The sequence below is a fragment of the Tachypleus tridentatus genome, chromosome 12 (assembly GCF_004210375.1).
Source record: "Tachypleus tridentatus isolate NWPU-2018 chromosome 12, ASM421037v1, whole genome shotgun sequence".
In the NCBI taxonomy this organism is placed as follows: domain Eukaryota; kingdom Metazoa; phylum Arthropoda; class Merostomata; order Xiphosura; family Limulidae; genus Tachypleus; species Tachypleus tridentatus.
The window spans coordinates 82,003,369-82,019,860 of NC_134836.1; the positions used below are offsets into that span (position 1 = coordinate 82,003,369).

The 16,492-nt window shown below is 32.6% G+C and overlaps 1 protein-coding gene across 16 annotated transcripts in view; it reads right to left on the reverse strand.

Annotated features, from left to right (window-relative positions):
- Positions 1-16,492, reverse strand: part of LOC143233807 (set1/Ash2 histone methyltransferase complex subunit ASH2-like) — a 142,926-nt gene that overhangs the window by 84,027 nt on the left and 42,407 nt on the right. For all 16 annotated transcript variants that reach the window (XM_076470517.1, XM_076470513.1, XM_076470507.1 and 13 more), the window contains one exon: positions 5,673-5,768. In XM_076470517.1, the coding sequence (XP_076326632.1) occupies positions 5,673-5,768 (96 nt within the window). The remainder of the gene's footprint in view (positions 1-5,672; positions 5,769-16,492) is intronic.

Genomic DNA, 16,492 nt, shown 5'->3' on the forward strand with positions numbered 1-16,492 from the left:
TTGAACAGCATAAAAAGAAAATTAAATGTCAGTAACACCTCAAGACAGCTACTAATATATATCAAACTCTCACTGAATAGTAACATACTGATAAGCCATAACTTTTTGTTATTTAATGTGTAAAATACAATACACTTTTAATTAAACCTGTAGCCTTTAGGTAAGCAAATAACATTTATCCTGTAAATTAATATTATTTACCATTAAATTGTGGGTGTTTTATGAAGATATAACGAATTTTCCAAATTCTTGTTTCACTACACCATTTTCTGAAATTTTTAGTAATTCTATCTATGTACAATTTTCACGTAACACAATTAAGAAAGTCAGTAAGTTGCTTTCATTCTGGCTTGGCATTCTCTGGTCTGTGACTGTACACAGTCATGTCCTCTAATGGTAAGACAGGTGATACCTTGAAGTCACAACCTTCTTTTAAAAATTTTTTTGAAGAAACAAAATTTTTCACAACTTAAAGGGCATATGACAAAGTGGAAGACTAGGTTACTGAAGGGAGACAGCAGTATGAAAGAGCTGTTAAATCCATAAGAAGTTATATTCTGGATGTAGGGCTTTTACTGATGCAATGAAAGTCCAGGATTTCTTTCTCATCATAGAATTTGACACGAAATATTTTTACTAAAGAATATTCCATGAAAACATGCAAACAGTGCAAGTGAATTTCATGTTAAAAGTAAAAATACTTCATCTCAACATTTTCAAACTTCATTTAATAATCTTCTAAACCTCATAAATGAATTTCAAACTTTTTTCCAGCAATAATTTATGTTATGTTTTCTTTATTCCAACTCTATATAAATTCAGTCTGATCAACCTCGTGACCATCATGATAATATATGAAATAATCTAAAGTACTCTTTTTTTTTTTTCTTTCTGGAATGACTATAAATTGTAACAATATACATCTGTTTCTGCATTTGTTTTTTATTGCTGTTTGAACTTTATCTAACTAATCATCCCACCACACAAGTAATTCACTCAGCAAGTATGTAGCTCTTACTTCCTTATCAATTATGTAACAGATGAGCTGCTCATGAGCTTACATAGTGAAGAATTATTTTTCTTTATTTTACTTAATCTAACCAAGCAAGTTTCTAATATTTACATTTAATTTATAATAATAGCTAATAATACAAAGAAAACAAGAAATATGGCATTTACTTGGGTCTTCTTTTTCTTTGCAGTCAACTGTCAATGAAATTTTTTATATACTAATAATACTTCTACACTAAACTTATTTAATTTAACAATGCACCTGAAACAACATAATAATACATAAAAGGTAATACTTTCCTAGACTGGAAATGCATTCCCAATCATACTACTTCTGCTCACATTAATAGCTATTGCTCAATCTCCATTCAAGTTTTTCTCACTTGCTCCAGTCATTTATACCCCACTCTGTTGCCTTTGGCAATATGTCTCATGATATTCTCCACCTACATCAATGCACCATCTCTCCTGATACTGTGAACAAGCATATCATTCAGATAATTTTATCACTTCTTTTTAGATGATACTATCCCAATATTTAATACCCACTCTTAGTGGGGAAAAATGTGTGAAAGCAGGTAAATATGATTAAAAGACATTATCAAATTTAGAAAATGTTAAATGTTAAAGGTGGAGGGGGCCAGTGAAGGCATCATCCATACAGAAAACGTATGTGGAGGTCATGGATGTACCAAAATAAGAATTGCAATGCATCCAGAACAGGTATGCTCCTCACCTTGAACTTAGTTTTTGTATAAAGGGGAAACTGCATATGAGTAATAATCACATAGCCCCAACCAGACAGCTAGAGTTCCATTACTTGAAACTGAAATTAAAAAAGTCCTGGTCAGAAAATCCTATGTTGGTGGCTAGGGAAATTGGAGTTCAACATTATATACAGATATACTTTTGACTGGATCCTAACCTGTTGTCATAGAGCAAAGCTTTCTGAAACACTAGAATCACAATGACAAAGTATGCAACAAAGAAGCAGACAAACCTTCTCTTTAATCTGAAGAAACCCAAAAGGCAACAACCTAGGCTCGGAATGATGGGTTCCTCATCTATAGGAAGAGGAATCATCTGGACTGGAAACACAAAAATTCATCCTTGCTCTCCAACAAAGTGAGCAAAGAACCTTCCACTTGCCTCTAAATTATGAGGAGGCATGGAACAATTATGCACAGCCAAGAACTCAGGCATAACCACTATGTATTTGGAATTACAAGCAGATAATGGACTACCTTCTGTAGACAATATACTGTACCAGCATTGTTCAAAAAGAAGGGCCATGCACACCCCAACTGGACAGCCAAGCATCAAATCTGAACAGGTATTATCAGTAAGTTCCTGTGCAGGCTGGCACCATTCCTACCTATATCTTGAAACTGGGTGTGGAAACGACTCTCTAGTTTCACTAATAGAATCTGGGGTGTAGTACACATTGGAAAGCTCTGAAGAACAGTGCATTAAATGAACTAAGTTTCCTAAATTTTTAAAAGCAAACCAGCCTTGATTTAACATGTCTGCTAATCAGCAGGGATGGGTAGGATCCCCTTTAACTTTACTCATGATAGTCCAAGAAGAGTGGCAGTCTTCAGCATAGTGTGGTAAAACCACCTGATAAGCTCCTAGGTGGTCTTATGGAACACCTCATTTCTAAAGAGCTTGTTGCAACTAGTAATAATTATAGTGAAATAGTGGTTGACAGTGCAAAATTAGTTTGATAAAAACACATCTGTCTGGGCAACACTCACAACAAAGTGGTATCCTGTGAAAATGAGGTAAGGGACCCTGAAAGGTAGCAATGAAAATACTCCTCCCTCTGTATAATCTGACAGAAGTGGTTAAAATAGTTACAAGGGAATGGTGAAAACCCTCAAATGACAATACAACCAGATCATGCAAATAATGTGATAAAAGTATCTGGGGAGGTCCACATACCAGTCCACACAGTGACCACCAGCAAGCAATTCATCTGGGCTGCTAAAAACATAGAAAAAATATAATTAGATGCTAGTCACATACTATACTTCTCCTTCAAAGAGACCCCAAAATAACCTGTTGTTTCACTGCACAACAAGACCAAGTATGAAATCTGATGAGACATAGAAACAATGAGAAGATGAATTACTTTTTGAAGTAAGAAGAATTTGTCTAAGAACATAGAGAAAAGGAGAAAGTGGTCTGTGTGCAAACAGCACAAATCACTATAATGTTCCCAGGTCAGCAGCTATGAAAAATAAACCTGCAGGTAAAGGATATAAATGAAACATGAGAGTTAAGCCACAAACAGGTATATAGAAATAACACAATCCTGAATCTATTTGTTAGATAAATGAAGTGGTACTTTTGGACCAAACATCCCAAAAATAGCCCAACTCCGGTGAGAAACCGGAGAGTACTGGGCACTTAAAAGTATGTAGTTGCAATAACTGAACAACAGTTGGTAAGGTCACTATAAATAATGGCAACTGTGAAAGATGCAAAAACATCTGTCAAAGAGCTGAGTCAAAAAACAAGTTAAAATTGACACCACTGACTGAAAATGTTTCAACCTCCTCTGAGTACAACATTGCCTGTAAGGAAAGTAACTTTCAGACTAAGCAGAAACTAAGCCAGGTACATGTCAACCTTAAAATTAAATCCCAATTGTGTATGAAAGACAACATAACCTAAATGCCAAAACCTATTGCTTCTGGATAGCTGGGTGCACCATATTCAATCATGACTGCCTCCATATGCAAACCCTGTTTAATCTTTGAGGAATGATTAACTTATGACCCTTGAGCAATCTAGGCATTGATAAAGACAAGGCCAACTGATGGCTCAACACCATTCTCCTGTCTTCACAGGCCCAACAACTAAAATGAATAAGGACTCTTAAGAACTAGTCCAACCCTGTCAGCACCCCAAGACAAACAATACTCAGTCAAAGAACTACATTTCAACTCCCAATAAACTGTGGGAGATGAATATCCTATAGGCTAGGTGAATAATAGTGGAATATATGTGAAATGAATTACTAATTGTGACTGAAGTACAGGCAGATCTTCTGAAGCAATGGATAAGGTTACTTAACTTTGAAAAATTTTGAAACAAAGCCTCTACAACATCTTAAAATATACAATAATCACTGATGCTGCTGGCAATCTAACTAAGCAGTGAAAACTTTGGATACAGAAAGAATCTAGTCTGAGTACCAATGAACTGAGGAGCTATGTTGGGGATTGATACTCAAGTACAAGAGCAGAGCTATGACCCCTATCATAGGAGCCAATGAAATTCAACACCCCTACAACAACTGGAAGGAATGTAGAAGATGAAAATTGAACCCAGCTTGTACTCAATAAAACTGGTGATCATAAGAAACTTTTAATAAAGAGAAGGGAAAGTAAACAAAATGTTGAAGGTGAATTGTAAGTCCATAGACTTACCCTGTCCAGCCAGGAGACTTAGACCTATACAGGTGGACAACAAGTTCCATCATGAAACTCTGAAATTTGAGGAGTGGAAATTATTTGAGGTAAGAAAACTTTGTCCACCTGGTGGAGGTAGGTGAAATCACAAAGCTCCAACAATGTCCCTTCATATAACTAAGAAGTATACCTTTCAGCATGAACCACAATTTGGACGTATTGAAAAAAAAAATCTCTCCCAGACCTTTCTGCCATCAATTAAGTTGCAAACTCAAAAGTAACTGGGATAAACCTCAAAACATCACATATTCAAAGGACCAACTGAAAAAAAAACAAATAAAAAACAGCATACCCCACAGTAATCTTCTTTTCCTTTTTTTCATAGATCATTTAAAAACTGAGGTGATTTTTCAGTGACAGAAACAGTATCAATGTTGTAAAATAATACATTTTGTTTGATTAAAGCAACTGCAGACTTTCTGCCTTGTCCACCTAAGAACTTCCTGAACATGGCATTGCAACTCCTTAACCTTACCAACAACTTATCTAACAGAATGTACAGGAAAAAGCAATCTAAAGTCTCTCCAAATTATCAAGGACCACCCTCAAATGCAGCCTCCAGTTCCTCCACATATCTGAATATATGTCTCCATCTCTCACTGATGGTCTCATCTGAAAATGACCTCCTTCCTGTAGCAAGAAGGTTACAAGGTGAAGACATGGTACCAGTAAACCAATCTCAAAAGTACAAAGTTTGTATGAGAAAGCTGGAATATGTAAACACCTAAACTATTATATGTTGTTGTTCTTTTTTTCTATACAAAACTACACAATGGGTTATCTACACTCTGTCACTCTGTCCACTGCTGGCAATCAAGACCCAGATTTTTTAAAAGGACAATTAATAAACTTACCCCTCTAAGGGACAAAAAGGTATATGACCACAATACTTTATCTGCTAATACATTCACTAAGAGTATTTATTTGTTGAGATTTACTAAAGCAATAACCCAGCAGAAGCTACACAAAATGTCAGTCACAACTAGTATTTGTTAAAATAGCATAGGCAACAGCACAATTAATTTAAGTAATATACAATGTTCACACTATATTTTCATAAGCATTGTTCATTAGTAAAGAAATGTTAGAAAATATTACTTTTCATGTTAATGAAATCCACATAAATAGTTTTATAAATGAGAATCACTGTATTACTTAAAATACAATAATTTTTACACTTACCATTGTTTTATGAACAGTTGTATGCCATGTTTGTTTCACTCTGCGAGCCATTGTTGTCATGTGTTCCCAGTGCTTTTCAATAAATGGAATAATTTCCTATAAATAATTGCAAAACTTATTATATATTTATTTATACCTTTGTGAAGCATAAGATGCTCTCAATTACTGTTTTTTACTTCTGATATTTCCTATTTAAGGTTTAGTTTCTTTACAACTATTTTCCTCAATAGTAAGAAGTTATTTTGCTTGCTGCTCTCAAAAGAGGTTTAATAGGTACAGCACATCTTCAAATAATTATATTTCTGTCAAAAATTTTAACTGATTTTAATTTAAAGTAAAAAATAAATGTAAAAATCAACCACGAAAACTAAATATTATACAAATAGCATAAAATACATTAAATTCACTGTGCACAGAAAGAAATTCAGAAAATCCATATAGTCTCACATGAGATTAAATTTTGGTTATGATTATATTTACTGGATCAAATTATATTGTCTGTTTGTTTTGAATTCCACACAAAGCTACTCAAGGGCTATCTGCACTAGCTGTCCCTAATTTAGCAGTGTAAGACAAAAGTGAAGGCAGCTAGTCATCACCACCCACTACCAACTCTTTGGCTACTCTTTTAACCAACAAATAGTGAGATTGACCGTCACATTATAATACCCTGACGACTGAAAGGGCAAGCATGTTTAGTGTGATGGAAATTCAAACCCATGACCATCAGATTAGGAGTCAAATGCCTTAACCCACCTGACCATGCTAGGTCTGTTATATTGTCATTATACACATCTATATTATGGATTATATTTCATTTACACAAGTAGTTAAGTTGCAGTATTTCTTAATAAATAGGAAATAATGGAGTTCTGTATTGGTAAAACACTGATAACAGATATTATTGTATATTTCTCTTTAGTATGAGAATATAAGTTGTAATATATTACATGTAATATGTAAAGAATTTTTATTACCAATATGTTGACAGCTATTACTCTCTGTTATAAGCACCTTAAAGTTTACAAACATGTGTTCATTAAATAATTTTGTTACCTATATACCTGAGATAAATAAAATGCATAAATTAAAGCACCAAGAAATTTCAGTAGCATAGCTGTTAATAAATTAACAGGCCTTGAAACTACATGTGCTGTGCAAAATGTGGAATGTCAAACACTTTAAAACAGCTGCTATAATAAATTAGCTTCAGTGAGGTATATACTTCTGAATAATCTTTAAAAAAAAGGAAACAGTCATTTCCTTTCACTTAAGAATCAAAATAATCTTCAATAATTTACATATGTAATCTTAAAATTGAATAACATGTCATAAAAATTGAATTTAATTAATGACTGCTAAGTTTAGATTTGATTAAACTCAACAGCATGACAAAGGTTTAAACATTTGTTCACAGTCATGAAGCTTTTGAAAATTGTCCATTATAAAAAAAATACAAAATTAGCACAAAACACATTCTTCATGATATTCATAATCACAATATGAATAATGTTCAAACAATATGCAGATTATAAAACCACGAGTTACAAGAAAAAAACTTCAAAGAAGTTCCTGAACTAACAGAATAAATATTGTAAAGAGATCACTGGAAAATTATATCATTTTGTTAACATTAGAAAAAGGTATTACACAATTATTAAAACCTGAAAACACAAATATACAATATTATACCAACTGTAACAAACAGTAAAACTGTATTACACATAATCATGCATTTTAAGCTTATTCATAAATAAAATTTAATCTTTGGTCAAGATCAGGTACAAATTATGTTATTGTAAGCTGATTTTTGTGAACTTCTTCAGTGTTTCATAAAAGCCTGAAAACTTTTATTTTCAACGTCTATTTTATTTTTGAATGATTTAAGATACCACAACTAAATATATTTTTAAGTATAGATATAAAAACCCATTCAGATGTCCTTTTATTAATACCTACATACAAGAGGTAGTTTCTAATAGTTTTCACAATTTTAAAATATTTTTTCTAAGAATAATTAAATTAAATTCTTTATTAATTAATCCTATTCTTAAAATAATTTTTTAAACATGAACAATTTTATAAGAAACTACTGATGATCATACTTTTACATTAAGCTTTACTTAAAGTAGTTTTATACTAACACTATATTGAGTTGATGTTGAGTACATTATAGTACTACTCTGCACAGCCATCCTTTACTGCATGTCCCAAGGATTTTAGTGACTTACATACAAAATTTAAACTACTTTTTATTTATGTTATACCAATAAGTATAGCATAAAATCATACTAATAATCCATATTTTAATAGTATGTAAGATATATGCTCTTCATTTCATAACTTCAAAAAAAAAATCCTGAATTTCTCCTAGTGCAAGTAATATGACTCTTTCTCTAGGCATCCCCTCTTCTCTAGTTTATTCACCACCCCTCCAATAAGTATGATATTTAACTCATATTACTAACTATAAAATGATCATTACTCAAAGTATAATTTTTTATAGTCATTGAATAGATAAATCAGCACCTGATATCCTCCTCTGAAAATTTTAAAAGTGTTGGTAATCTATGTCCAACAACAACCGAGTACAAACGCTGTAGCAAGAAGAGATAATTGTTTGCTTTACTTCTTGATTGTTCTGTATTTTAAGAAAATATAAGTTTAATAATTTATTTCTAAACAGTAATAATCTATAATCAGTGATGTCGAGAAAACTCACTTGTAGAGAAATATATATGCAAAAACGGCTCGTTTGGGTTGAGAAAATATTTTACGTAGAAAAGAGCGAACAATGTTTCGACCTTCTTCAGTCATCGTCAGGTTCACAAAGACGTTATTCGCTCTTCTACGTAAAATATTTTCTCAACCCAAACGAGCCGTTTTTGCATATATAGTAATAATCTATATGTACATATAATGTATAATATGTGATTGTATATCACAAAATATTAATCCCCTAAAACACAATCAAGACAGGGATGACTAAAGGTTAGTTTTATATTACTGGATACATGACCTAAGTGCACATGCACCTCTTCAATACAAGTTATGTAATGTTAGGTATGCATGACTGGAAAGCCAAAACAATAAAAAATATACATGCTTATTTTATAGCATTATAAAACTTAAGATACATAGATAATATGATGTAATATGTAGTCATTCAAGTGCAAAAAAGGAAAATTTATACTTACTTCGTACTTCTTTTATGATGGTTATGAGATTGGTTAAGTGACAGACCCCATGTAGTTACATTATAGAAAATAACAAAATATAGTCTTACTGAAAACAAACATCTGAAATATATTGAGGAGGTTTTAGAAATTATGCAAATAATTTTTGAAACAATGTTTTTTTTAAATTTTAACATGAAATTGCACTGCACTCAGACTAGTAACAAAACAGACTATTTTCATGAACAAATCTTTAGCAAAAATATATCATTAAAAATCTGATTTTTTTGTATACAAGATACTTGTAATTGTTATTAAAACTCTACCAAATTTTGTGTAGATAGATATACTGTATAAAAAGTTGTAGTGCAAGTACTTAACATGTGCAAATATGTAGACAAACTTGTGTATATTATAGAGCTCATTGCAAAATGGTTAATACCATACCGTTTGCAACCAATAGAAAGCCAAGATTTTGATCTATCAAATGAAGTATTACATTTCTTTGTTTTTCTAAATATCAGTTTCTTTTTTAGTAAAGCTTTGTTCCCATGGGAAACATATTAACTAGTTTGAATGAATTTGTAATAGCTCTTGTTGCATGGATAGAAAACCAAAAAATTGTGATAGTTATTAAACCTTGTCTGTTTTTTGCATGTTATTATTCTATCTCTTTTGACATATTATGTAATTAAATAGAAATTATTTAGTGCACTAAACTATTAATATAACAAAAGTAGGGTAAAGTATCATTAACAATCAACAGCAAAGAAGGTAGAAGTAAGTAATTTATTTCTTGTTTTTCATGTTTATTATTTATTTATTAACATAAAAGTAGCTAAAATGTAAAAATAAGAATCTGTTTAGGTTAGTTAAGGTTAGAAAAGCTTGAAACCATGGGTGATTTTCAGCTTTTCTAAATTGCAAGTAGATAAATGATTATGGTACTGTCAGAGAATAAGAAGTTCAAATTAATCATGCTGTAAATCAAACTTGTTCTCAATTACAAAGATAGTATGTGAAAAATAATCTGCAAAATTCATTAGATTACCCAAGGTTCTAGACTTTTCAAACACCCTGTACTTTGTAGAAAAACAAACAAAATACTAAATAATTTGATAAATTCAAGCTATGGATTTGAATTGATTATGAATAATACAGTGTCAAACATCAGAGAAAATTACTGGTAATTTGTGAGAAAGGATGTAACATGTAGGCATGGCAAGTAGGTCTGATGTTCCAGTTTATGGGTCCATACAAGAGTAAACTAGAATCACAATGAAGCTGACAATGATGAGAAAAATACAGCCACTTTTAACACATTCTGTTATTTACTGCTCTGCAAGTATTTTGTAAGTTAATGACAATTAAAAAATAAAAATAAATGTATAATTCTACACAAGATCATAAATCCAGTAACCCCACGAGCTGCAACAATAAATTCAATATCTGTATTACTTTCTATAATTACAATATTCACATTAAGCATAACACTTATATTTTACAGTTAAAATTCAGGTACTTAAAAACAATACACCCATCTGTTTCCCTGGGGATGAAACATTTTCACAGCAATAGATCTAGTTTTTTAACGATAAAAGGTGATAAAAAATTAAAATTATTTAACTAAAATAGAATTTAAGATTTATTTTCAAACAAATAATTTCCTTTAAAAGCTTAAGTTCCCAACTTCAAAATCCAATTAATTTTTTTTACTTTCATGACAGTAACACATCCTCATAATGTTCAAGTAGCTCATTATGTATGTTTTAGTTTGAGTGAAGACAGGTACTCTGTACTAAAGAAACATCACCTAAGAAGTATCAGTTTTCATTCCTTGTAATGTTTAACTATTTATTGATGATATGAAAACCCACTTGTAGAGAAAAATATACATGTAAAATTTTTTTTTTATGTTTCTCAACCCAAACCAGTAGTTTAAGTATTTAATTTTTATTTCTAAAAACATCTAACAGGAATTTTATTCATTCACGTCTTTTAAGTCACACCATCTATTAACTTGTGTATTCTTTAAAATTAGTGTAATAACCATTATTTGATAAGTATATAAATATTTCAATTATCTTTGTAGCATTTTATATTAATTATTTCTTTATGTTTTATGCCCTTTAACTAGATTTATCATTATCCAGTGACAAAAATAAAACATCCCTAAAATATAATTAAGAAAGATTGAAGTATATAGTTTATTCAGCAAATGTTTAAGTTTGTTTTTTTGCATATGTGAAAACAAAACTACAGTGGTAAAGGAAGAAGCTATTAGCCTAGATGCTTAAATTTTTGTACAACTCACAATAACATTAAAAATTGTTAGCCTATAAAAGTCATTTTTCACAAGTTATGAGTAATAAACTTTGATAACACACACCTCCATAACAAGCTTTTTTGTAATATTTTGTTTTTCATAACACATTACAGGGACAAGCATATCATGATTACAATTTAGCAAACCAAGTGGCAAATTTGAAAAGCATTTGGTAATTAATTTGACTGGTGATAGCCAAAATTCTGAATATTTTATAGTATCTAATTTGTATTTCATCCATTTTTTTGAGAAGGAACTTTTTTTATAATGAACTGGAAACACTAGGTTAATCTGTACCAGGCACTAATAAACAAAAATATAGCACAAATAGTAATGTCAGTTAACTGTAATGAATCTATTCCACATCTTTTCATTGAATATAATTTAAATAAAGTTGTATATTAACACTTATAATTTTTCACCACTAGACAATAAAATTACAGTTAAAATGTTTTAAACGAAATTGTTTATTTTGTGTAAACATACTGTAAAATGTTTTAATTATTATTGAAAATTTATCATTTTATTAAATGTTCAGTTGGCTTCCACTTTTTCCAATTGTATATAATTTTATTGGATTAAATATGTAACAAAAAAAACCCATCAAAATTCAGTAATACTTTTTGTTTTACCACAGTTTATACTATTCAATACTCTGGTGGTCTTAGAAGAATATCATTACAGTTATTATTCCACTTTTCATGCTGTGTAAAAACACAGCAAAAGTTCAGATGATATTTCAACACAATTAATTATACTTAACTACACGACTTACCTGTCCAACAATAAATGTTCAAGTCCATTAGTTTATTAAACATTTAGTAGTCAAAAACATAGAATTTTTAGTTGGAGCATTGTGTTTAAAAATATTAAACTAGAAAGTAACCACACATGTGAACAATCTAGAGACAAAGATATTTTAATGCTGAGAACCCAGTATTACATTTGTAATTAACTAATAAATAATTGATATGCTAATAATATATTCTAAATTGACTAGTATGGGAATTAAAACTTTAATTAGAATAAAGTACAAAACAAAGCTTCAATCTTCTTACGTCATCTTCAGGTTAAGAAAAAGAGTTTTTAACTGACCATTGCCAGGCACATCTTAGAAACAAGATTGTAGGGGGGCATTGCACTTAGATTCTAAGTTATTAAGTTAAGGATCGATATGAATATTACCTCACTTGCTCTGGCTTTTATACTCAATTATATTTAACATAGCTAGTTAAATCCTGTGATTCTCACCAATTACAAACCATTTTTCTCCTATTCCAGGTCCATAAATAAGCTCTCCATTGTTAATTACTATTCACATTTCAAGATTGTCCAAATTAGAAGGCCCAAAAACCAACCATTTTGTAGGAAGGAAGGGTGGGAGAGTGTAAGAGGAGGTAAGTATTATCAGAAATATATTTTCACTATTAGGATGTGTTAACTTCCAAAACATACCTCTGTTCATGCTTTAGATAAAATCCCACATTGATAAGGTGGAAGGGTCAGTAAGGGTAAAAACATACAGTAAATGTCAGCATAGAAAATGATGCATGTGAAAATGAGATATAGTAATAGCACTTCTGGAACAGGTATGCTCTTCACCCAGACAATGTGAAATGTGATTTTTGGGTGGTAAAGGACGACCAGCCACAGAGGCAAAATCCTTATATCATTAGAAGAACAGAAATTTGTCCAGGCTCCAACAGGCAGACAAAGCTCCACATCTTATCATTGGAATTACACACAAATCTAGGTCCAAGGCATAGTGGCTAGATAGGAGAACTGCTTTATATTTGGTCTTGTTTAGTTATATGGTATTATTGGAAACCAAACCAGAAAGTTACAAAACGTTGCATGTCAAGTCATTGGAATTACAAAAAGGAGGCAAGCAACACAAAAGTGGAAAACCTTATACTGAAGAAGCACAAAATGCAACAAATTCAACTCAGAATTATATGCTCTGTCGTATCTCATTCAACCTGATAAAACAGAGGTTACTTTGCATGAAATTATAAACAGTAATCTCATTTCCCCAACCTGAGATGCAAGGCAACACCTTGTAACCCCAGAATTTGGAGGAGGATGTGGAACAAACTAAGTAAATAAATGGCACAAGAATTTATGCTTGCCATGATCACTGAAATGAAGATAATGACCAAACTGAAGGGCCATCCACAACACAATCAAACATCAAAGAGTCATTTCTGAACTGGAATTACAAACAGACTCCTGTATAGGTTGGTCCTGTTCTTTCCATACATCTGGGAAGACCATCCATTATTTGCACAATGGCAGTCAGTTGAATGGTTGTACAGCATTTATTAGCACAAAGTAACTAGGCTATCCTATCTGTGCCAAATAACCTAGTAAAAAAATAAAAGTAAAATCAATATGGATGGTTTGAAAGATATTCAGCAAGATGAAGATGATACTTCCAATTGGGAGCATCCATCTTCCCCAGGTAACTCAAAGAAAGATCACAGGTGGGGATAGTAATAAGTCCCAATTCAGCAAGCTGTAGCTTGTTACAAAGACCGAAAATACCAATGGAAGAGATGTCTTCCAAACAGCATGGACCACATACAAAGGAAGACACTGATGGAATGCTGTGGTAAGAATCAAATTTTCAAGCATAGAATAAAGAAAACTGAAAATGATAAAGGTGTAGAAGAGGTTCACAAGACTTGGTGTGTACAAACTCTGAACTGGAAAAGTTAAGAAAGCCCACACACAAAGCCAAAGTCTCAGATTGTGAACAGTGTCCAACATTTTCAAGGGCAAGGGCCCTGGCAGAACCAGAAACTCGAGTCCAGTTTTGGTCAAATAGGGGCACAATAGATTTTTAGCATAGAACATCAATCCTCTCTCCAGAGTAGAAGAAGAAGACACATACGATGTTTAGTGTTCTGGTTCACTTGACGCATAGCTGGTTGATGTGTAATGAACGTCGGTTTATAGTCAAAGACAAGCCCCAAAGACTTTGCCTCATGGACCATAGGAAAAAGAACATCACCAAGACGAAGCTCAGGATTGGGGTAAAAACATCACTGGTGGTAAAAGAAAGCAAGGATAAAACCATTTGCTATGGCCCACTACAATAAATGAATGAGGGCAGTTTAAAGCTGCCACCCGATAAACTTCATCAATGATAACTGACATGAGATGTGGATACACTGACATAGAGCCCATTTGCAATAGTAGGAAGATGTTATCTAGTGATGGCATTAATCTTCACACTCAAAAGTTTGACACTCAAGACACAGCCTCTCAAGACTCTAAGTTCCTGAGGGAAAAAAAAGAAAAGTGTCAAACCTACATGGACTTGGACTTGCTGGTCCATTACACATTTTTTGAAAAAAGCAGATAAATGGTCACACAACCCATATGGATAGAGGTCTCACAAAATGTTGTCCCTCCCTGTAGTATCATAAATTTTCTCAAGATCAAAGAATACAGGAACTAGATGTTGTCACTTGAAAAAGGCTTCACTGATTGATATTTCAAGTCAAATCAGGTAGTCCATGGTGGAGTGTTGTCGTTGCAACCCACAACTGGTGGGCAAGAGGAGGTTGTTAGATTCAAGGAACCAAACAAGATGAGCATTAATCATCGTCTTTAAGATATTAGTGACAGTTCATCATAGCAACTGGACAATAGTTTGAAGGAATTTTGGGATTCTTCCCAGGTTTAGAAAAAAGAAGGACATTAGCCAGGAACAATGCATCAGGAAAATCATTTTCCTACCAAATCTGTTTAACAACAACCAGAAAAATAGTTAGAGAGGCAGAAGAGAGATGGCACAGCATCTTGTAGTAAATATTTTTCATTAGGTCTGACTGATAAAGAGCAAGTTTGAGTTCTTGTCTCATGATTTTGGTACTGGTGGTAACAGAGGATACTGGTTATGAACTTAATCCAAGATTCCTTCTGGCATTGACAACTTACCCACCAAACGTGTGCAGGAGCCTGCTAAAAAGCAATGTGGTTTGAAAGCATAAGAAATGTATCTCATGCTTGTATTAGCAGATTTCAAAAACATTTATTGCAAGGAAAGACACACAGAATGATAAGAATCAACGAGCACCTTTATGTGATTCAAATTAGAACAGAAACATTGAGAGTTCCACACTATCAAAGTGGGAATTTTTACTTAGGTGAAGAAAAATTGGGCAGAGAGCTCTTCTCTTTTCAACCATGTCATTTCTCTTTATTAGAAAGAGGTCTATCAACCTCCATGGATCCTGTTGTAGGTCAAGTGTGCAGGTTTCTGTTGGTAGACAGAGATACCAGCAAATGAGGACATGAATGAATAATTGTTCTGCATCTCCAGGCCAAAAAAGTAAATGGAAACAAACAAATGTAATATGCCAGAATCAAAGGAACTGTATCTGGGGAGCCACTGAAATGACTGGTTGGAACAGAGATAGGAGTAAACGTTGACTCACCAACTCTTTTAACCATGAAGGGCATAAAGACTCTTTACATGTTTGGAGAATGACTATGTTGGAGGCAAGGAGATATCTGTCTGCAGTCCCACAGTAGACAGGCACAAAATGGAGTGCAACAACATATATCCAAGTTGGAGGAGGGAATAATAAATTCTGAGCCTCTGGGTAGGAAATATTGTTTTAAAACATTACACCTCTTCCTCCTTCACTCAAGGTAAGAATAAAAATAAGGGCGTGAACCACTACAGCTAACAAAGTTTGAGTTCACTTTTATTGGTGTCATGGTCTTTGCCACCACAATGAATATACATCAAAAAACCATGATAAGATGATTTTAAATGACCCAACAGCTGTCACTGAAAACATCAGAGAAGTTTGGAATATATGGTCGCAACTTACAGTTCAAGTAACCTGCCTAAATAATGGCAGGTGAACATGGAAATGTAAACGTCAAAATCAGAACATCAGTAGGCAGCATTATTCTGCTCTTATGAATAAAGATATGAAGTATGGCAGAAATGCCTTGGCTAGATAAACCAGTGACAATCTCTTACTTGAGAATATTCTTTAGATTTCCTCTCAACAATAATTCCTCTTGAGGAATTAAGAGTAGCATGAGGAGTAACCTCAATAGGTATATCCCCAATGCTCTTTTGAATTCAGAGAGTTTAGTGTGTTGTGGTGAAGATATTTCCACTAAAATGTCTCCAAAGCACTGGAAGCCAGCAAGCCCCTCTAATACCTGACCTAAGGACTTCTCAGATAATGAACGCATAAGGGGAAATCAAAGCATGGAATTGACTGTGATGGTGATTGGTATTTTCCAATGATTTTTTTTCTTTTCTTGGATGGGGGTATCCATAAGAAATG